At 35.7% G+C, this 23896-nt stretch overlaps 1 protein-coding gene across 14 annotated transcripts in view; it reads right to left on the minus strand.

Annotated features, from left to right (window-relative positions):
• Positions 1–23896, minus strand: part of MYCBP2 (MYC binding protein 2) — a 263498-nt gene that overhangs the window by 35220 nt on the left and 204382 nt on the right. For all 14 annotated transcript variants that reach the window (XM_053665528.1, XM_053665529.1, XM_053665535.1 and 11 more), the window contains 10 exons: positions 12386–14029; positions 11366–11535; positions 10422–10666; positions 8231–8398; positions 6147–6304; positions 4876–5075; positions 3899–4048; positions 2183–2343; positions 997–1153; positions 601–825 (listed from right to left, as the gene is read on the minus strand). In XM_053665528.1, the coding sequence (XP_053521503.1) occupies positions 601–825; positions 997–1153; positions 2183–2343; positions 3899–4048; positions 4876–5075; positions 6147–6304; positions 8231–8398; positions 10422–10666; positions 11366–11535; positions 12386–14029 (3278 nt within the window). The remainder of the gene's footprint in view (positions 1–600; positions 826–996; positions 1154–2182; positions 2344–3898; positions 4049–4875; positions 5076–6146; positions 6305–8230; positions 8399–10421; positions 10667–11365; positions 11536–12385; positions 14030–23896) is intronic.

Raw genomic sequence — 23896 nt, forward strand, 5'->3', positions numbered from 1 at the left:
TTAGAGATGCAAGAAAATATGCAACCTTTTTGATGTATTATGCTTTATTATTTCAAGAAAGGTAAAGGCAAATAAAGCTCAAAAAAAAAAAGGATTTGTGCAGTATATGGAGAAGGTGCCAAAAGTGTCAAAAGTGGTTTGTGAAGTTTCTTGGTACTATTGACATTTTGGCCAAGTAAGTCTTTGCTGTGGGGCTGTCTTAGGCATTGGGAAATGTTTAGCAGCACCCCTGGCCTCCACTCACTAGAAGCCAAGAGCAGGAGAAAGCAGACATACTCAAAATATCCAAATCAATAATATTATTGGTGAACATGGAAAATGTGTCTTGTATGGGAAAAAAGTAAAGGACTTTTTGGGCAACCCACTGTTTTGTTTATCTGTAGTGATGCTGCATGTATAATAAGAGCTCTTTTTAGAACTCGTCTTTCACAGTATCCCCAGGCATATTAATCTGTTTTTAGACTTACGATTTCTTTGATAAATATAAAATGCTGTTTGCTTGGTAAAGTTCTATCTTTTTGCTAAACTCAGAAATTAGAGTGCCTGGTTACTAATAGTCTGAAAGAACTAATGAGTCACAAATTAAGTTTCCTTTCTTACCCCAAGATCTCGGGAATTGTCCACGTGAACAGATACGTAGCGAGCATTGATTCCTTTTACACAGTTGATGGTGATGTTCTTAGTTTTGTTTTTATCCTCGTCTCCTGATTCCCAAAAAGTCTCCGTGGAACCATCTGTCAAACTGCCAATCATGGCAGGCCGGCTTGAAGTTTTTATGTCAACGATGCTGGTTAAGTCCTTTAAGCACATGACTATGCATAATTCCTACCAACAACAAATACAAATGATTATACTACTCAAATGGAAATCTCCTATCATATTAAAACAGACATGAACTAAGAAATAAAATTAAGTATCAAATTGTTTATGAGGGACTTTCCATTTTTCCTTCAATATACTGTTGAATATTAACAGGATAACTGTTCAGTGACTGACCTGACTCATAGCTTCAAAGCCAGACTGAATACTGATGCTAAAACTCTCCTCACTATCTCCATCATCTGATTTTGACAAAATATTGTTAATGTGATGAAAGACGTTGCTCTGGTGGAGGAACTGGTGATCAGATTGCTTGAATTTCAGACTCCAGCATCTAAAAAAGGCATAAACAATATACTCAACAATTCTGTTTCAGGGATTTCTAAGACATTCAAATATTTCAAGAAATCTTAACAATCTAGGTAAAAGTAAAAATTAAAAAACTTAAGGAAACAAAAACATTGCTATTGGCTTTTTTAAAAAATAAAGGTAATCTCTAAGAAAAAAAAATGGGATAAATGTTAAGGAAAGTTCACTCATTTTAAATACAGAAAAACTGGATACTTGAAGATCAAGGCCATGGAAACAAAAAAGATAATTTATTACTTTTGTAGACAAGTGTTACCTGAACTATGACAGCTTCTCAAATTTATCGGTCTTAAAATTCCATATGGATTCCTCAGAGTGTAACAATACATCCTGCACTTCAAAAATCTTGGGAGGAGGAAACAAAATCTACCCTCTGTTGGTCTTACCCATTAGGGGCTGTGGGTAGCCAAAATCACTCCACCAGCCCATCTTTTATAACAATCAATGGGACATTTATTTATGTTAGTCTCTAGTATATGTGGATCTAATAACAAGGTTCTCAATATAAATGTTAAAATCTCAGCAGGTTTAAACTTTAAAGGAGGTGATGTTCCTCAAGGTAGTTTTAAAATTAGTCGTGTATAACTGGGCTCTACTTTTCTTAAGATTCTTTTCAATTCAAAATCCTGTTTTGATTTCTGTTGTTGAGATTTCAAGCTCCCTCTCCCTTTTTGTGACATTTAAATTTCTACTCTTGGGCAGCACTCAGACAAGTGATTTGGGCTAGGAGGGAGGAAAAGTGAGGAAGATTGTTACAGACTGATAATTTAGAGCACTAAGAAGTATGTTATCCGTATTTTACAGAGGAATAAACAGGTATAAACTAAGAAGAGGGGCAATTCTAAATTATGACAGGAAAGAGGGGGGCACGATTAACATAATGTAGGAATTCTTTGTATCTTACTATTTGCAGAGGACTTCTAAGCAATTTGAATGTAAACAACCCATAAAATCTCTTCTCCAATGTACCTTGACTACTTAGACAAAACATTACCTCAGGGCCATTTGCTGTAGTGAACTGCCACTGGGGAGGGACATCATGAGATCGGAGATCGTTTGAAGCAAGCGGTGAAATGTATGTGGCAAAGGATGAGCGGCTTCACCTGCAATCACTATATCTGAGAGTGGATGTTCACATACTCTTGTGTCTTTCTCCTAAGACAGAAATTTAAAACAAGTTGATGAGCTTGTGTGTTGGAAGGAATTCCACCCACTAAAGAATCTTACGTACACTTAAAAGTATTATGTATACTTTCAAGACACTCATGTAATAGAAATGTAAACAAAACCAAACCATACCCAAAACATATATTAAGATGAACTAATTACGTTTCTACCACTTTCAGGAAAAAATGATAATGTCGCTCAAAAATAAAGCCACCAAAGGAATGAATGGCTCATATAAGTATCTGTTCTAGTGTACTCACAAGTCCATTAGCAGGGTGAGTGTATATGTGTATGCAGACATCAGCCACTCCTCTCATTGAGCCTCACCCAGAATTCTAAGTCAAAGGCTTGTGAACCAATAAGAAGTTGTTTTAATCCCATGAGTTCTGGGGTACTTAGTTATGCAGGGATAGAAAGCTGTTATAAGTATGTGACAATCTCACATTATAACTGATTTTTTCCTATTTTTCCTTGTGGTTCTGTCATTTTTTACTTATTTTTTAAGGCCTTATTATTAGGTACAAATGCTCAAAATTAATCTTTTACCATTTTGTAGAGAGCCTCGTTACTCCTATTAATAATTTTTTCTTAATATCTATTTTTCCTGACATTAAAATAGCTAAACTTGCCTGGCTGCTGTGGCTCAGTTGGTTGGAGCATCATCCCATAACCAATGGGCTGCAGATTCAATCGCTGGTCAGGGCACAGACCAAGGCTGTGGGTTTAATACCCAGTTGGGGTGTGTACAATTCCCAATCTGGGTGATCCCCAGTCTGGGCACACACGGGAGGCTACAGATCAATGATTTTCTCTAGCATTGATGTTTCTCTCTCTCCCTTCCTCTTTCTCTAAAAGCCAATAAAAAAAATGTCCTCAGCTGAGAAAAAAACAATCTATACCAACTTTATTTTGGTTGGTATTTACCTATTATATGTTCTTACTGTCAACTTTTATTCTTCCTGGGTCACTATTTTAGATGTAACAACACTTATAACAAACATCTAAGCTCTTGATTTTTCCTATCCTGACAGTTTTTGTCTTTTAAATGGAGGATTTAATCTATATAAAAACAAAGCCTGCAGGTAAAAATGGGGCTGGAAGTCAGGTTTCCAGTGTCCTAGTTCAATACGTTTCCATTATGCAGACTGTGCCCAATAACATTTTAGTCCCTTCTAGCAAATATATTTGAATTTCACATCCCTACACAGTATCAATGCTGGCATTTCACAGCATTATTGCAAAGCAGACTGACCTTCTATGTAATAATGTCCTATTTATCTAATATGGTACTATAATAGTGATCTTCCAGTTGATTGCTTAATGACAATGATGTTTATGCAAAAATCAGAATTGACTAACTACATTTTTGCTGGAGAGAAAACTATCACTAAGTATAGTTAATATATTGCTCATAGCACTGAAATTTTATTCTTGCCTTAGATTATATAATGTGTACATGACCTCATGCAAATTATACTACCTGAAGCTATTTCTACTCTTTTACAAATACACAAACAATTAAAAGAACAAAACTCTCACTTACTTGTTCTGCATTTTCTTTGTTTGTTTTATTTTCTTCATCCTCTTCTTCTTCTGGTTCCACTGGAGCAGGAGTCAATGATGCCACAAAGTGCCACAGAATGTCATGCAGGGAAGTTGTCTGGATGACATTGCATAGAAGCCAGTTGAAAGCCTGAATAAACAACGGTTAAATAAGTCCAAGACAAGAAAAAAAACATACCAGTAGAAAGCCCAGGGCTTTTCTTATTCAGAAACAAAGTACCTCCAAACCAGGTGTTTCAAGGAATGATACTAGGAAGTCTGATGTTCACTGAAAGCACACTGAACTTGAAATAGTCACTAATTTTGGTTCTGATTTTAAAAAACATAATGATAGGGAAAATAATACTTATACAATGCAGTACTAAGACTTTTCCAAAACACATTTTATTTAAAAAATTTGTCATATGTTAACTTACTTAAGCACATTTTTCCAACTTGCATTTATATCAACATAGAATGTTCCCAAGCTCTACACAAGCTTTTATTTACATATATTTATATTGTTCCCACCAATAAAGTGGTAGGTTATCACACCCATAATAAAGAGAAACATTTACTATATGTAAGTCTATGCTATACAGACATTCTATCATTTTCAGAGAACAGACTCAGATAAATTGTAATTGTTAAGTTTACAACTCAAAAGCCCTATGTATCCCGTTGGCATGATCACTCTAACTGAAATGACACTGTAATGACGAAAATAACATAAGGATTCAAATAATAAAGCAATGTAGAAAGAAATTTCATTAGAATGCTTAAATTTGGAACTCTAAATTCACTTCTATTCACAAACTTAAGAGTTTAATTTTGATGGGACACTTGATATTTTTTCAGTTGGCTAATGTCCTTTAAGTTGTTAGAATTTCTGTTTGGTAGAAAGTGACAATCATTCAACAGAATCATCACATGACTTATATGATCAATGAATCAATAGCCCCACTGATGTATTCATACCTCCATGGCAAAAACTCGACAAGCAGATTTCCTTAAGGCCTGTTTCATTGCTATTTCTAGACCTTCCAGATCATGATGCTGTATAACGAAAGCTAAAACTGGCCACTGGAAATTCCGTTCTCCTTTGGAAAGAGAGCTGTGGGCTGAGATTAGCCGGGAAAGCTCAGGAGATGGATGTCTCAAGAGAGAAGAACCAACTTCTATTAAAAAAAAGAGTATTAATTTTCATAGGCAATACATAAGATTAATATATTTAAGACGACACTTAAAAACAATAGTATCTACCTTAGTCACTTCAGAGCTTTTTTTTTTACTTGACACAAATTACAATAATTTCAGTTTTTACTGAGCCTTAGAAAAATTAAATATCTTATTTTGCTCAAGTCATACAGGATATTAAATTGCAGAAGTGGGTTTAAATCTGGGGCTAAACTTAAAAGTTCCTGCTTTCTAAAACACTAAACACTAAGTGATTTACTGTCTCCCTAAATGAAATCTATATCTCTTCCCCATCATTTTCTAAAGGACTGCTTTGTAACTATAGCGTTTCAATAAGAGCTCAAAAATATTTGTTATATGAACATACAAATCGCTGGAAGATACTCAATAGTATTTTCCTTCCAAATCTTCAGTAAGACACAAAATCATCTGCCTATAGATATTAGGCCGTATCTTCATTTTACTAGTGATCCAGCTGGTTAATCATCAGCATATTATCTCTTTCTTGGGTTTCTTTCTAAATTTACTCTTGGGACAGAATCAACCAGCCCCAATTTGGGGCTATTGATACCAGTTGGTCAGGATTACCTAATCTTTCTACTGATTAAGAGCTACTCAAATCCCTAAATTTTATTATCTATTCAGAGTAGTAGTGGCTGTAAAAGTTATAAGCTTCTACTGGGAGTGAGAAGATAATTAATGAAAGTGTAAGTCACTGGAGTTGCTGGTTCACTGACACTTGGTGAAAGGGAGAATGGCAGCAACATTTGGCTCAGACCCCGAACAAGTAAGGGTCAATTTATTGGACAAAGGACAAAGGATCATTCAAAGGACAATTTATTCCTGAATGGTCACTGGATGATCTCTGGCTGTCTCTTCAACTGAGATGCAAAATTTAGACAGGCACGCTTTCAGCCCCATTACATAGAAGGAACGTCTAACTACAATTTAAAATTAATCCATTTCCTTTCCCTTCACAATTAGATATTTGAAAACACCTGCTAATAAAACCTTTTGGATCATTTGGCCTTCCATTTTATCTTTATACTTACCAGTGTCCCCACTGTTAACTCTTCTTCTAGGAATGGCTTTAACTCGTGCAGGTAAAATGGAGTGTTGTTTATCATATTCAGAAGCAACAACTGAGTATGATCTTTGGAAGACAGTTCTCTTTGCAAGATCAGTATCAGTTATGGGACTAGTTTCTAAACTGTAGATAAAACAAGATAACAGATCAAAACGTAGAACAAGTAAATGGGGTGAAAGTACACTTAGTTTATAACAGTATAGTCAAATATGTGAAGCTGTATTTCATGTGACAAAATAAATTCAAGGCCAACTTACTATTCTCTTTAAATCAACCTGATTTTCCCAAATACGGCAACTTTTAGACTGGTTTTAGAACTGTATCTGAAAATCTGGTTTTCTTAAACCTACCTTGTGCTTTAAATGAAAGGGAAAAAAGGCATAAATGTTCTAAGCTCCTTTCAGGACACTGTGGTGAAAGTCACATGTCACGACAGGCAGGAAACAGGAAGGGATGGGCATAAAAGCGTCGAAAAGAGAGAAAACGGACACGCACATACAGAAACTGAACCCAGTCGAAAGTGAGACGCGTCCACTCTCTCTGGTACTTGAGTGTTCTACTAGGTTTCTCCTTCTTGGGAGGTGCTGCCCAAAGAGCCTTTCTAGAGCGTGGAACAAGCTGATTTTCCGCAGTGTTGTGTCACTTTTACATTCAACGTAAGAACTTAGTGACTGCATTCAAGTTTGAAGACACTAACAGTTTTTGCTATTTACTCTAGTAACACTAAAAAACACTTGGAAAGTTATTAAGATTACACAATCGCTTCATTGGGGTGTTTTATTAAAAAAAGAAGTGGAGCCCTGGCCGCACGGCTCAGCTGGTTCCATCCCGGTCGGGGTGCCCGTCTGGATTACAGGCTCGGCCCCCAGCCGGGCACATTTGGGAAGTGAGGGATCAATGTTTCTTTCTCACACTGATGTTTCTCTCTCTCCCTCCATCTTCCTCTCTCTCTAAATATCAATGGAAACATGTCCCCAGTTGGGGTGCATACAGGAGGCAACCAATCAATGTTTCTCTCTCTAAAAAGTCAATGGAAACACATAGTTGAATGAGGGTTTTTTTAAAAAAAAAAGTAGCTTCCCTTCCTTTTTCTCCTAAAACAAATTCACAAACCTCATGTATTTTTTTTCTATCATCTCATTCAAAATTGTGACATTTTTGCTCACCTTGAGTTCTGGAGTCTTTTCTTTTCACTCATTTAAGCCACCTTTGAATCCTATGTCCCTCGGTAAAGCTTAATATTTTCTAGTTAGTGGCTAACTCCCTGGCCATTCTCTTAACTCCACACCTCCCTAAGTCCATGTACATCCTTGTTTGAATAGACTGTGAATGTACATAACTAATTGGGGTAAATGTGTCTGGATGTCAGTTTGGATTGTATGGTTCCTGAATGACCAGCATATAGGATGTTCATTTGATTTTTCCTACAAAATATTTCCTTTATCTATCTTTTTTTCCCATAATCATTGCCAACATAATCTAATCTGACATAGCTAAATGAAATCTGACTAAATTTACCAGCTTCTCAAACGACACTGTCAGACTGTCTTAGTGTTTTTATTGCGGCATTCCTCTTCTGAAAAGTCTCAGTGGTACCCACTTCCCTATATATTATATTTATATGCTTCAGTTCAGTTTCCTGGGAAGCTCTTTCCTCTGATACTACTATACCTGAGGGTGGTGGGCAAGAAGAATTGTAAACAATATTCCAAGAAGTTCAAGGTTTACTTTTAGTGCTTCTTCTCTCATGAAACCTTCTCTAAGCACTGCCTCAAAGTGACCTTTCTCTAGCCTGACTTACTACAGCACTAAATGATAGCATACAATGGAATGTTTTACTATTACTTCATTAGTTGTTGCTACCAAGGACCCTGTACCTTACTCATGTTTGCAGGCTTTTTCTTACCTCTCTAATAGTTAGCAGAGAAAACTCAATGTCCTTCCTGAGATGGAAGGATGTACAAAAGAAAATCTAAGAGGATTCTTTTCTAGCTATCTTTCTTCCACCAAATACTGGCTATTCAACAGAGAGGAGAGAACTCAAAATACCTCGGTGGCATAGACTTCATATTGCTCTCCGGCTCTTCAAACACATTGGGACTTGCATCAGGAGTTACTGATATGTACGGGGCAGGTACAGATGTTGAACGTAGGTATCTCATTTCATCCTGGAATAGGTTGTCGTCCTGATAGCCCACAAAATTTTCATGATGATGCCTGCATTAAAGTAAACCCAATAACTTGAAGTATGAAGGCAATACAGGTACTTTCCATTTTTAATCTCCTTTGTAAAAGTAAAAGCAGCACATGTAAATATATATAGGTAAAGTATTAAAATAACCATAGATGTAAATAGAAGAATATAAGTCTCACAATTTTACACACACATATTCCAGGTACCACAAACATTTCAAATCCAAAATTGAATTCATTTTCTTTCCTTTTGAGAACTTTTCTGATGATTTGATGAATGATCCCACCAATCATCCAGGGGCCTAGTTAAAATATCTCAGTGCTGCAGTGGGCTTTGTCCTGAGTCCTAGACTTCCTCTCCCAACCATTCTCTCATCTCATTCCCTATCATCAGTGCTTTGGTTTAGGCTCACGTTTCTTGCATGGACTATTTAAACATAGCAGTCACCTTTTTGGTAGGAGCACATACAAGAGTTATGAAATTTCATTTTTTTTAATTTGAGAAAAATTAGATGTGTAAAATGTTCCATGGGCTGCAGGAGTGTCCATTCCCCAGAGAGCTAAAAATATAAAATCCATAATTATGATGTGCTGGCATTTTTACATGTTTTACCGTTTCATTCTTCCCTTTTCAAACTGGAACAAAGAGTTGTTAACCTAACTAAGTGGTCTGACTGAAGCCACCGATCTGTTGCATTTGGGACACCTGATGATTTCCATCTTGGTCTCAAGTGTATTTAGTCTCACACTCTCATTTGTGTTTCCCACTGATTTTACTGAAGTAGTAAGTACGAAGGGAAAAGAAAACACAGCACCAACGAGAAAGCCCTGACCTAACTCTGCTGTACAAATGGGAAGACATTGCCAAAGTGGAATTGTCGGTTGGCAACTTATATCAGCAGGGAATTGCTAAAATGTTCATTTGTCACCCGATAAAAAATATCTGAACTCGGTATAGGAAAGGCTGTTTTACAGTGTCAGTGTGTGAGGTATACGATCGAGGTCCAATATAGCATACTATTAACAGGCTTCTCTCCATCTTCAGCAATACCCTTTTTATCCAGTTTCCACCTTAGTAGATAAGTGAGCTTCTAACTGCAAGCCAATTCAAGAATTTCCCTTTTTATAATTCTTCAGCCATTTCCTCTGTGGGGTAAAATCCAGCCTTAGCATGGGCTATAGACAGGGGTCCCGCATTACCTGGTCTTGAGTAACCACTTCTAGTAGCATTTCCCATATTTCTCCCAGTAGCCAATGTTTTAATAAACCTGTGAATTTTCAAATGTGTGATGCTATTTCATCATTTGTGTTTTCACACACATGGCTTACTCTGTCAGGAACCACTTTTCTACCTTTACCTGCTTGATTAATTCCTATTTATTCTTTAAAACTCCAGCAAAGGGTCAGATCCTCTGAGAAACCTTTCCTAATCTCCTCTGAAGATTCAGAAACTCTCCATCTTTTATGCTCTAAGGGTATCCTGTACATAACTGTGATTTTAATATCGATCACATAAGATTTTAAATATTTCATTTGCATGCCTGTGTTCCCACCAGACTGTGAGCATATGGAAGTCATCCTTTTATTATATTCATCTGGGTGTCTTCAAGGTCTAGTACAAAGCTGGTACTCAGTTGGCATTCATTTAAATGCTATAAGAATGAATACTTTTAAAAAACTGAAGAATTCTTTAGGAAATAGCTTCTTTCTACTTTAGCATTTTCTGCTTTTAAAAGAATGAAGTCAACCTACCAAAAAATAAAGGATAACCAAAGTCTGACTTTCTAAGACATACGTTGTATGATTAATAATACAAATTGACATAGTATTTATAGGTTTAAAAAAACCTTAGTACCTTAAAGTGTGTACCCTACCAGTCACAAGTTGGTCAAGGCAAATCAGGAAATGGACTCCTGGAGTACATTATCAATAGAGGAGGTCTCTTTACTGTAAACAGTATGTAATATAGGGTAGGTATTCAGAGCATGATATTAGTGAACCCAATTGTTAGTCCCAAGTGATTAACGAAACAACCAAGTTGTATTACCTAGCTAAGGTCTGCAGGTAGAGACAAGGCATTTTAACAGGAAGATCCTCAGAGATGCCCTCTTTCACAATGGGAAGCTGAGACTGGAACGGTTTCGCAGGATGGTAACACAGGATGCTCGGCTCCGCTGCACTGCTCAGGGACAGCAGGAAGAGTGCGTTTGCTTTGATCACCTGGTGGGCTTCCATAGTGGGCAAGGCACGAGGCGTCTTCACCTGCATTGGCTTCCTCCTAGATTGTTTGACCTGGCCAAGAAAAATTTGTAGAGACTTATTTTTCTATTTATACATAAATCCTTAACCTAAGTATTTTGAGTCTCTGATAAAAATTATTAAACATTTGTAGAATCATTTTAAAATAACATTAGCCCAAACCACATTCATTTCATGCTTCTCCTGAAATAACTAAAACTATTTTATACTGAACATAAACTTATTTCTTTTATGTCCTTGGGAAAATTAAAAAACCTAATGAGTAAAATCTAAAAGGAATTATTAATTTTTAAAAATTTATTTATTTTTGGAGAGAGGGGAAGGGAAGGAGTAAGAGTGGAAGAGAAACATCAATGTATGGTTGCCTCTTGTGCGTCCCCTACTGAGGACCTGGCCTGCAACCCAGGCATGTGCCCCGACTGGAATTGAACCAGCAACCCTTTGCTTCACAGGCCCATGCTCAATCCACTGAGCTACACCAGCCAGGGCTGGAATTATTTTTTTTAAGAATAAATAATCTGTGTGTGTGTGTGTGTGTGTGTGTGTGTGTGTGTGTGTGTGTGTGTGTATTCAGCAAAAATTTTTAGTCACGGGTAGCAAATACTATTCCTGTTATAAAGTTGATCTTTAATATCAACTAAGTGGAGTTATCTCATGTAATATAGTCAGAAAAAGATTTTCGTAAGGTTTATCCTTCTCATTAACAGCACAGTCAAAGCAGTAAAAAAATACCTTTTCTCTCGCAGCAGCCTGTTTTTCACGGAGGTACTTTTCTCTGCAGCGATCACACACCAGATACCAAGTGCTTCCTCCTATGCCACCATCACCACAGTTACCAGCCCATCCTCCACAAAAGTGCCCAATGCTGTTGTAACCTTGTCCGCCAGCATAACGGCCACAGCCTTGAAACAAGAACAAAGGAAAGATCTTTAGTAGTCTGATCCTTGCCACTTACACATTAATGACTGACTTACCTTCTTAGGGAAGCAAAATACTGAAGCACCTTGCTTTTTTTCCCCAGGCTACTAACTATATCAGAAAGATAGCATGCTTGATCAATTAAAAAAGATACCTAAAACATGCTACAGAGGCAGATGAAAAGAAATACACAATGTAGGTAACATTTAGATTTACTAAAGTATGCCAATAAAATTAAATAAAATAGGTTTTAAATATTCTGTAAAGATAATGTATTTTAAGGAATCACACATTCTACAAAAGGTTTCAGGTATAGTATGTAGAAAGAGAAGAAAATTTAACCAAATTCATAGGGTAAATTCTGAATACTAATCAATTGTTACAGGAATCCTTATATTTAAATAAAATACAATTTTCTGATGAAACAGTTGACATCGCTTCCAAAGGAAAATGCCCCCTGCTCAGTATAATCTAATTGAATCTCCCATTCTGAACAGAAAAACACTAATGTCAAAGGAGACTTAATACTGGGACCTTTCCTCAGTGCTCGTGAGATACCCTAACAGTATCCTTTGGGTAACACACAAAACATTTAAAAAATAAACAATATTTCAGAATGTAATACATTAAAATAAAATAGTACAAAACTGCCCTGCCCATTTCTCACAAAAAAACCTAGATTGATATGTACTTTAATAATTTATAAGATACTATAAATTCCATGTAATAGATTCCCCGTAGTTGAATGCAATTTATAGTCATCTCAAGTTAGAAGTACCTAGTTTATTTATTTTTTTTTACAAAAAGTTCTTATATATGTTTAGTAGCGTTTACCTGGGTGAGCCTGTCTCATGTGATACGTCACTGGGTACGGGTGTGACTCTCCGCACAGCTCACAGATGGTATCTTTCTCTGGTCCTCCTACTGCCAGCTGGGCCATCTCACCAAATAAATTACCTCTGGGCCGAACTTCTGCCTTTTCTTTTTTCTTTTTCTCTTTTTTGGCCTTCTTGTTCTCTTTTTCACACTCTTTCTTTTTAAGGACTGCACAAGAACCGGGACTTGGAAAAATCATATTTTGGGAAGCTGCTTTGATAGTAGCCAAAGAGATGTCTTCCCAGAAAGCCACCAAATGTTGTAAAGTTAAGGGAAGAGGAGATTTAGACTTCATTGGGTGGTGCATGGACATTTCAAAAGTGGCTTCGGTTTTCCCATCCTCACATTTTTCATGCAGAGGTGGTTCCTTAAGCATAGACAGTACCTTATTTTTGTTGATACTACCCATTTTGGATATATCTGGTCCATGAGGTGCAATATTAAACATATTCAGTGCAGATGATATTTCTAATGAGTGTCTATTTTTTAATTTGGTTTCCTTTTCTTCTGTAGGCTGTTGACTATTTAAACTACTTCTTATAGGAGCATGTTCTTTGGAAAGTTCAGGATTAAATTTTAAGAAAGAAGAACAGGCCATTGCATCGTGCACTATGCCTTCGTGCCACAGGAAGGAGGCAAAGACTGCTCTGGCACACTCAGCCACGGAAGGAGACATGGCTTGTTTGGCGGGCTCTAAAGGTTTGGCTCCATCTCCTTTGAAGAGAAAGTTGGATTTTTCCTTTTTGGGCCTCGTGTGTCTATTAGCACATTTTCGACTTACTTTAGGGGATGCTCTCATGTCTTGTTCCTCTTTCAGTGGGGCTTTTCCTATGCTGAAATGAACTTTATTTGAACCTTCATCCACATTCTTAAATTCACTGCTTTCATCACAGGTGCCGTCTGTTAGGCTGTTTGTTTTTAATGTACTTGAAGTGCAGACTTCCACCACCTCGCTGTGAAGGTTTTCTTGTACCACGTGGGGAGAAGGAGCTCTATTTTCGGATCCGGGGGAATCTTTTGAATCCTTTGGTACTGGTTTTGGTTTTGGTGATGTTGACCGTCCCCTTAATGGTTCTGTAAGGGGCATTTTCTTCTTACGGAGGGTATCTGGATCAAGTGTGTAAGAGTCTGATTTGGAACGTTCCCGAGGAGGATCGAGTTTTGTCTTAACAGGAGCAGTGCTTTTTTGAGGTAGATTTTTATCATGTGGCGAGGAGGAGCGGGGAGAACTAGCACCAGATGGGCTAGACCTATTGGCGGGGAGAGTCTTTGGCTTAGGAGATGATGACCGAGAACCTGGTCCCGGGGATTCAGCTCTAAAACTAGAAGACATCCTCCCATCAGATTTCATTGTCTGCAAGGTGTTATGGTTGGGGGACAATGACCTACTATGAGAATCTGACCTCAGCTTTGCAGTATCAGATTTCAACATGAGGGATTCACTAGCTGATAAACCTTCTGTACCCCTTGGTTTCTTTTGATCAACAGTAGTCCGGCTCATACGTCCATCAGGTTTAATTGATCTGCTGTGTTTGGAGGACAGTTCTGATTTTCCTGATGTACAGACTGGTCTAGAAGATGTTGAGATAGTTCCTCGGTCACCTGTTGTGGTCCATTTCATAGTAAAATTTGTTAATAAAATTGTAACTTACTGATAATTTAGCTACTAAACACTGATTTTAAAAATCATAGCTAAAACAATTTATATAGCTTATCGCATACAAAAATACTTGAAAAATAAAGGAAAATATTTTTCATAAAATTTCTATTACACCACTAAACAACCCTTTCCACCAAAAACAATTTTCATGGATGTAAAACAGACTCAACAAATAGTACCTATGCACCAGTATAAGTTATCCATCATATCTGAACCTCAACCTTATTACAATAATTAGTGAGAATTTAAATTCAGTGAGGGTCTAGAAAGAAAAACAATTTTTTGAAAAGAAATATTAAGAAAATATGTGTGTTTTTAAAGTATGATGTAGTTGAGCAAAATTCCAAGAGAGTGGTATCTCACATCCTTATTAGGAATGTTAATGGTACAGGTCTTGTGGAATTAGGAAAGTGAATTTACAAATACATTTATCATTTTCAAGTCTACAAATAGATACAATTAGGTTAATAAAGAGGAGCTTAGGAGACACACTATTTTAATGTTTGGATCACAATAATTCATAATTAACATGAATGCCCAAAGGTATTAATTATATGTAATTCAGGCAGTCTATTGTTTATAAACAGTACTCTAAAAGCTTAGCTAGTTCATTAAGCTGAGCTGGTTAGAACTTTGAGCTCATGTCACCTTGGGATAAAAGAGCATCCTCAGAATTAGTAGCCTATGTCTGAATTGTGGGGGACTTTGATATATGGAGTCAGGAAAATAACAGATAAAAGGATAATATACCTCTTTCCCAGTACAAATGCTAGATATTCCACGTGGACATCATTGTTTTTGGTATCTGACTCTACTATTTCCTGCTTTCCTTTGAGGCATTAGAGCCAGGTAGTCTTTGTTACTGTTAAGTGGTACAACCTACAACACTACGTCTCCTCCCTAAAACAAAAAAAACTCCCTGTCTTAGTTGTTAGGAGGAAAGCAATCTGATTAAAGTAGCACATGTGGTGTGAAAAACTGAAAATCCACACACCTTGTTAGAAGTGTTTATGTTTTTAAAAATGCTTCTAAGTAAATTCAGATAAATCTGTTAACTGGTTACAATGCAGGTATTTTTTTTTAAGGGGCAAAGGAATGTGAGCACCTTGAATAACACAGGGAAATGTTTTTTGGCTTGCCTGCCTGCATGGGTGTGGGCCTGTGCGTCCAAGTGCCCCTATGTGTTTGTAGTTACACTGTAGCTATCCACAGGTGAAGGCAGTGTTGCCATAGAATCTGCCCTTGTGATGGAAGGTTCACAAGAACTGGTATTATGGGTTATTACTCTTTACTGAGGTAATGTCAAGAATGAGTTCTGGAATATAGTAAGTGCTAAATAAATATTTGTTGAACGAGTAAATGAATTCCTATTTTCTTAATGTTTCTTCTTGTGCCAGTCTCAAATCTTCAGCTTCTCCAAAAATTCGCTTTTTACAATATGGCTCCCAAGGCCTCAGGGCAGAGGTGACAGAAAACACTGTTGTGTAAGGGTCAGATGCTTGCAAGTTAAGTAATTCTGAAGTAAAGAAGTATGGCTTAATAGCCAACCTAGAGCATATTTTATCTGCAATGTGCCAGTGTTTAGACTAATTACTCATTCTTTCCATAAATAAGAGTAACTACCGAATATAACGCTCTTCAGTTTTTTCCAATTCTTTGTTGTTATAAATTTCACTTATCATATGTATTCTTTTTATAAAACCTATATAAGGGACTGTGCTCAATTCAGAGGAAAAGTGGTGAAACAAACCACAATGTAAAAAAAAATCCAGATAATTATGCTGATTCAGCACAGATAAAAAAATGTTACAATCTTGATACATAAGTGCTTTCAAAATTGTATAAAAGTAGGTTAAGAAATTGGTGCCTATCTTATCTATCTAGTAATAGAAGCACAGAACAATTTTATAAACAAATATACTGAATTAGTAGAATTAAATACTAGCCTAAGTCCCTGCCACTAATTTTGAGTGTGTAATATTACAGAGTACTAATTTTTTGTTGTTAATGTGATAGCTGGCAATGCCTTCATCATCACATTTATTTTGGAAGCTGAACCATATATAGTGATGAATCGAGACAAATAAGTAGTTAATCTTTTATATCTGACACACCTCTCTCTAAAAGATCAATTTGTGAATTGAAAGAGGTTTCCTTTATAAATTAATGGTGCTCAATTCCTTATAAAGAAAATCTCCCCTCTGTGATTATTTGAACGATGTAGTCTTTCAAGTGTCAGGAACACCATTTGTCGTGTGCTCGCAAAAATGTTACACAGAAAGGGTTAGAGGGTCCAAGCATCTGTACACCTTATTTTTATGTCCCTAGCAGTGGCAACTATTCTCTTTCGCTCTGCAGGTGGTGATAGCTAGAGTCTGAGAGTGTGAAGGTGGTGACCTGTTGTGAGTCCAGGCACATAAATAATGTGAAATTATTTCTTCCTAAGATTTATTTGTAAAATTATCATTAAACTTTTTGAAAAATTTACTTTTCCAAAATTTATTTCATATCTCTTTTTTAAAAGAAAATGTCTAGTTTGTTATGTGTGAGAAAGCTATATGCTAAATGATGTTACCTTCTTCATTTGGGTTTCTAAAGTTTTGAGGCATGTAGTAGTAAATATTACTAATAATTGTCATGTTATGGCCACTTGAAATACCAATAAACATAAACAAATACTTTGTTAAATACCTTTAGAGCACACATAATCTTTCATATTCATCACTTAACTAATTCATTATTAAACTAATTTAATGACTATATTTATCATATATAAGTTTAAGTACAAATGGGCAAAATATTTTCTAACCTCAAATGAATTCTAAAAAAGAAAATACAGGGCAGGATAGAAATTAAGTACATTCAAACAAATTAGTAAACATGTTTAGGTATTCATTCATCAATAATCTGCATAATTGTTTTTATGCCAATATTATATAAGTCCTCAAGTTATTATGATACCATACTATAATATACCATAATACAATATTATGCTATAATATTATATGCCATAATATGTAGTCTATATCAGGTTATATTAACATCATGCATCACAGCAATCAGGTTCTATAAGACTAGTTTCTATATAACTATTTATTATACTATAATATTCTATATCACTATCAGGTATTAAAAGATAAAATGTAAAACTGTTTTATCCATTTCTAAGAAAAAATAAAAAACTACTTGAAAAATGTACACAGTATATTAGTCATTGCTACAACACTTTTTGACAAAATTTCTTAAAATATAGGATTTTAAGTTTAAATATTACTTTCAGACAAAATTATTTAAGTAGGCATCTATAGTACTTTAAAAAACTAAAAGCATATTTTTAAATTTTATCAATTTTATCAATTGTCAATATAGTTTAAATATTACTGTGTTTAAAAATTTTAAGCTAAGTAACTAAGAAAAACTATAAGGAAGACTCGTGTCAGACAGAACAGGTAACTGATAACTAAGTTAAACTTAAAAAAAAATTTAACCTAATTATCAAAGTACTTCTCATAAAACACTGAAATAGGAAAATAATTTTTGCATTATATAATAAAAAGTGACTTCAAAACTAACCTGTGACATAAGATACTATATTCTTATAGATCATGATGTGCCTTATGACTATATACAGGGTAGGGCAAAAGGAGGTTTACAGCTGTTCATACAGAAAATGACACAATAATTAATAAATAATAATACAAGAATAAACTCTGCATTTCACATATTCGCAACTGTAAACATCCTTTTACCCCGCACTGTATATGTTGTCTTGTTCTGAAAATTTTACAACTCCCCAAAGCAGGCACTTCTTTCTACGTACTATCTACTTTAAGACCTCATACATCTTTAAATTAAGGAAGAGTAATATTTAGCCTATAGATATAGTCAACATGCATATCAGGATAATCAACACTATAATATTGAACAGATATATCACAAATTAACTCCAAATATAAAAGGTTGAATAAGCTTTAATCTTAAAAAATGGAATGGGATGAAAATGACTGAGGTGAATCATAACTTCTCCACTGAAACCACCTCTGTTCACTAAGCATGGCCCATCCCCGATGGCACGCATACCCACCCTTCAGTTTGTGAGACAGAGATGAAAGAGCAGAGGCAGGCCCAGCTACACCATAATTTTTGTAAATGCGCTCACGAGAAGCAAGGCTGCGAGATGGAGATTCTACAGTGGAAAACATTGGCAAAGAAGCAGCACAGATTCAATGGAAAAAAATTTAGCAGAGGACACAAGCAGAAACAAAGCATTTCAAATGATATGTGTGACAACTGTTACTAAGTTTATATTCACCTAGATTTTCAACAAGTTTATATTTCTTTAAAATTAAAACTGAAAACAAGTGCCATATTAATTAATTTAGATTAATAACGATAGCTTCAAATGTGGTAACTTAGAAGGCAAATAAGGCTCAGAGATCTGATAAGTCAAATTTGAGCATTTCTTTTTAGACTAATACTTCTTTAACTTGGTTTTCTTTAATTTGGTCCTCACTTACTTATAAATACAAGTTTTTAAGTAAAAAATTTTGAGGGGTAACAGTGGGAGATAAATTTACTTACAATTTAACCTACTGCCCCCTGGGTTTCTATATGGACACGTGATGATGATTTTTCCAGTATGTATCTCAGAATAAGCTCAAGTTAACATTTATGGTTATCTATTTTTCTCAGTCCATCTTCAGTGAAAAATGCTGGCACTAATCCCAATATTTAGCATTTATTTCATAGATTTTATTACTGAGGCACCATATTTTATTTATAAAGCTTCACAACACAAACAAAGCAAAGAAAATTCACAAGTCACTGAAAAATATTAAACACATTCATGATTTACCATACAGAAAATGAAATACTTAAAATTAAAATAATTTATCTTGTAAAAAGAATAGAACCTTTAAAGAATAGTCTTTAGAAGCAGTATACTAAAAAACCCTCTAAATCTTAAAAAATTCCATTTTATTTAAAATTTTAACTCACAGCAGTTAAATAGCAAATGTAATTAACTGAGCTGGGATATACTTAGGTAATAAGATAACTTTCTTAATATAAAAATTGAAATAAAAATTCAATACAACATATACTTTTCTCAAAACAGAAAAGTAATAGTTAACAGCCAAGATTAAAGGTGAACTCATGAACCAAAAAGTTATTCCATGTGAGTTACTGAGTACGTATCATGTGTCGGCTAGTGTTTTAGTCACTGAGAATAAAATGTGAGGAGAAATAAATCCCCAGGTCCCATGGCGCTTATGTTCAGGTGAAGAAATGAACAAATACATACATACTTGATCAAGTGGTGATAAACTTGGGAGTCATAAGCATGCAGATGTTGGGTAACATTTCGTGCCTGGAAAAGACCACTGAGGGAGTGAGGTCTAGAGCGACCAAAGCCCTGGGACATTCCTGGGAAGACAGAATACAGGAGGATGCAGAAAAGAGACTGGCAATGAACAGCTGATGAGGTCAGAAACAGTCTGCAGGCAAAGAAGGAGTTTCAAGGAAGAAAGGTCAAGTCTGTCAAACACTGCTAATAAATCAAGTAAAATGAGATCTGAGGATTGACAAATGAATTTAGCAAAAAAAAAAAAAAAAAAAAGGAAACATCAAAGACAGACTGTAGCAATCTCTGTGGATAAGGTCAACCGCAAAGACACCTAAAGTGGGTTCAAGAGAGAATGGTGGGCATGGATGGAGAGATGTGCTACCTGCTATCAAATCATCTTCAACTAAGGTAGAAACGTTTTAATATTTTTAGCATCATTCTTATTAAAGTCCATAGAACTTAAAAGGTGCCAACAACTACAAAAGAAATTCTTTTTTTAAAGATTTTATTTATTTATTTTTAGAGGGGAAAGGAAGGAGAGAGGGAGAGAAATACCAATGCATGGTTGCCTGTTGTGTGTCTCCTGCTGGGAACTGGCCTACAACCCAGGCAGGTGCCCTGACTGGGAATCAAACCTCGATTCTTTGGTTCACAGGCCTGCGCTCAATCCACTGAGCTACACCAGCCAGGGCAAAAGGAATTCTTATACTATTTAAATCTCACAATACATAGTCTGCAACTCTCACTGAAAATATCAGTTAGGAGGGTGTTAGCTTTTGATTGGAAGAGTTAGTTCAAGGGGAATTCCAATGCCAATGTAAAAATACAGGCTTGTGGCTTGCTTGTTAACATCTGTGAAAACTGGGTTTAGCAAAAGGACACAGGAGCAGGAAATTAAAATACTAACTTAACTGGACCAGAGGGGGGTGAATTTCAGGGGAAAAGGGGAAAAAGGGTTTACAGAAACAAGTATAAAGGACACATGGACAATAACAGGGAAGGTGGAAATGGGAGGGAGGTGGGGAGGGCTGGGGGGTGGGCTAGGATAGGAGTAAAAGACAGAAAACTGTACTTGAACAACAATTAAAAATAAATAAATAAAAAAAGAATTACTGATACCAAAAAAAATACTAACTTAACCGGAAGCACCCATAAACACAAATGTGAAAAACGACAAGGACAACACTAGTAGGCTATGATGTGAGGGGTTGAAGGACAAACTCCTGGAAAAGGTTTGGAAGAAAAAAATAGCCTTGAAGTCTTTTTCACTGTTACAAAGCCCAGAGAAATAAGATTCCTGGTATGATTCAGAGTGAGTGAGAAGAAAAATTTTGTAAAAGTCTAAAAAGGTTACTGCTAAATGCCTAAAAAATTAAGCTGTGAGTGCAGGTAACACCTGTGCTATGCATTTAATTTGCATAAAACTTGCTCATTTAAATATACGTTGATATAGTTAACTTTTTAAAAGATTTATGTTTTTCAATTTTAAAATGAAAGCAAACCTTAAGAGATACATTGAGAGTATACAATACCACTGCATAATATATATCCAATCCTAGTATCAGGATTCTGGTACCAGGAGAAAAGTGCAATTATGTGAACACTAAAGGAGCTTAAGACACAGAGAGGAACCAAAGATTACTTACACAAATGTTAATACACTAAATTAATAATAGAAAAATGAAAGCTAGAACAAAATTTCCAACTTAAGGATAAAATAGCAATAAGCTTTTCACTAGAATAGAATATTAATCCACATGATATGAATGTAGAAAGGAAGGTAAGTGAAAATATGTAAGACAGATAACCTCCAAAACATGTGTCTCTAAATGACTTCTGGACTTTTATCAAATTACTTTGTCCTGTAATTGGATAAAAATATGTAACATATTACTGAATATATGGTAACAGACATAGTATTAGGGAAAAGCATATCATTTTAGGGTTTTTGATGGATGAAATAGGAAAATTCAGAGCAAAATTTGATGTGTAAATATCCTAGGCCTTAGAATAATTTCAAAAAATTCCAAGAAAAGATTAACGACTGCTCCTTGAGCAGCAACTTGAGACACAGGAGGGCTAGGGATGCTCTCAGCAGTACAAACCTGGTTCTCCACAAATTGCTTACTAGTTGCAAGTCTGTATAGCAGATAAAAGACATTTTGGATCAGGTGATTATTAACTGTAACCATGTCCTGCCTTCAGAAGGATACAACACTTAAGTCGCACAGACAGCTAAAACTGAGAGCAAACCTAAGCCTTTTAAGATAAAACCCTCACGTTTGGAGAGAGAAGAAAAAAGCAGGCACCAGTCACTGCCTCGAGCCTGGGAAAAGTATTAGCCACAGATAAATCAGAGGCATCGTTCCATTCTTTTACTGTTATTGGGGGCGGGGGCAGAGCAGTATTCCTGTCTCCGTACTCTCTAACAAGCTGAGAACAGACAACCAGAACAACTCTGTGAAAATGTGAATTTCCCATCTGGCAAAGTTTACCAGGGATGTTGCCAAAGGACTGAAGGTACAAAATAACGTTAGAGTAAATGATCCCTTGGCTTTTCCAGTTTTTACAGTTTATGTAAGATAACTGAGATATAATGGAAAAAAATTACTAAAGTGAGTTAAGAGTCTCTTTTATTCAAGTCTTACATTTTCCAGTTAACTGTATAACTTGGGCAAGTCACCAAGGATTCCCTTATCTTCAAAATGAGAACTAGATGGCTTCAGAGGCCCCTCAAACACTAGAAATTAATTATACCATCATATCAATATGGCATATTTCCTAAATAAACTAAAGGGAGTGGGGAAAAGAAAGCCAATCTCTAATGATGAGATAAACTACCTAATGTAAAAGATAAACATTTAGTTGATTTTGGTGATGGTATCATGGTGTACCAGTACTTCCAAACTCATCAAATGTATACATTTAAACCTCAATACACCTCAATAAAACTAAATGTGGAAAATAAAGACCTATTATAAAAATAGAATTTAAATACTTAAAAAATGCTTTCTAAATTAAATTAATCACAAAATCATGAAAATGCTCTAGTGATTACTTTTATTAAGAATGTATATGAATAATTTGATGGTATATTTATAACTTATCAGCCAACAATGTTTCTGTTAGTTATGGAGACACTAAATATGTTTTCATATTCAAATTATATTATAGTTTACTAGAGCTAAGTTACACAAGTGAATTCATTTTTCCTTAAAACCTGCTTTTTATTGTGTGTTCCTCTTTCTAAAACAAAGCCAGAAAGATGACTTCCTTCTGGACTGGCTCCCACAACTGTAATTAGCGTGTCCTGTGCATTTTACAGCCTAAGTATTTCCCAACTTGTTCCTTCTCCTACTTCCCCACTGCAGTTTACCTTAGTTTATAGCCCTGTTCAACTTTTCTCTGGACTTGCTACCTCTAAGATTTGCTGTTTCTTCAGAACCTTTTTCATAATATTTTCAGTTCTTTCACAAATGTAACTCTGATCCTATCACTCCTTTAGTTTAAAGTTCTGAGGATCTTTAAACTGCTCCCTCCACTTTATTTCCTATACTTAGAAGATGACGTCTAATCTACAAAGTCTGGCCTATAAAACCCTTCACGATGGCCCCATTCTCTCTAGTGTAAGATGCTGCCACTAGAGTATTAACACTATAAGCTACAAATGCATGACATATCTCAAATGAAGCATGTTCTCTAGCTGATCAAATAAACTGATTCCTTTGAGGTAGTTAAAATGCTGTTTGTTACATGGTAAATGTTTGGTATGTGTTAGTTATTACCATTTCATGCCTTCTCTTATTTCCTCAAACTACCAACACATTCTTCACATACTAACTCTGGGATGCTGTTGGTTTTCTATTTTACTGAGAAAAAAAAATCAATGAACAAACAAACAAAGGGAGAACATTCTCAAACTCCTAATACTATCCCTTCTTCTTTCTCTCCTGTTTTGATGGATAAACTATGCTCCTCCTTAGTCAAACTTCCCCCTTGCACTAGATTTCACTCTCTCCTACGCAAGATTATTGTCCTCCTAGCAGTGTTCTTCCGTCTCCTGTATCACCAATTTCTCTCTCCCTATTGGATCATTTTCCTCAGAAAACAACCTTAGCATATTTTTTTTTCATTATGAAACAAAGAAAATAAAAACCTCCCCCAAAATCTCACATCCTCTCTTGGTTTCACTTTATGCACTGCCTTTCCCTGTACAGTAAATCTTAAGGAGCAGGCACAGATATCATTCTCCACCTCTGTCCACTAGAATCTTACTGCTAAATTCCAGAGATAAGGGAAAAAATTATGCTCCCGGGAAAACTTCTAAAGAACTACTGATACTAACGTTCAGAGAAAGATCAGGTTGACAAGAAGGGCAGTTTATGTGCATCTCTGTAGGGCTCACCTACCTGGCTGGGAAATTGAGTTGTGACATTTGGGATATTTTTTCCATTCAAGCCAAGCT

This window comes from Artibeus jamaicensis, unplaced genomic scaffold (assembly GCF_021234435.1).
Source record: "Artibeus jamaicensis isolate MK-2021 breed Jamaican fruit bat unplaced genomic scaffold, CSHL_Jam_final contig_415, whole genome shotgun sequence".
NCBI lineage: Eukaryota > Metazoa > Chordata > Mammalia > Chiroptera > Phyllostomidae > Artibeus > Artibeus jamaicensis.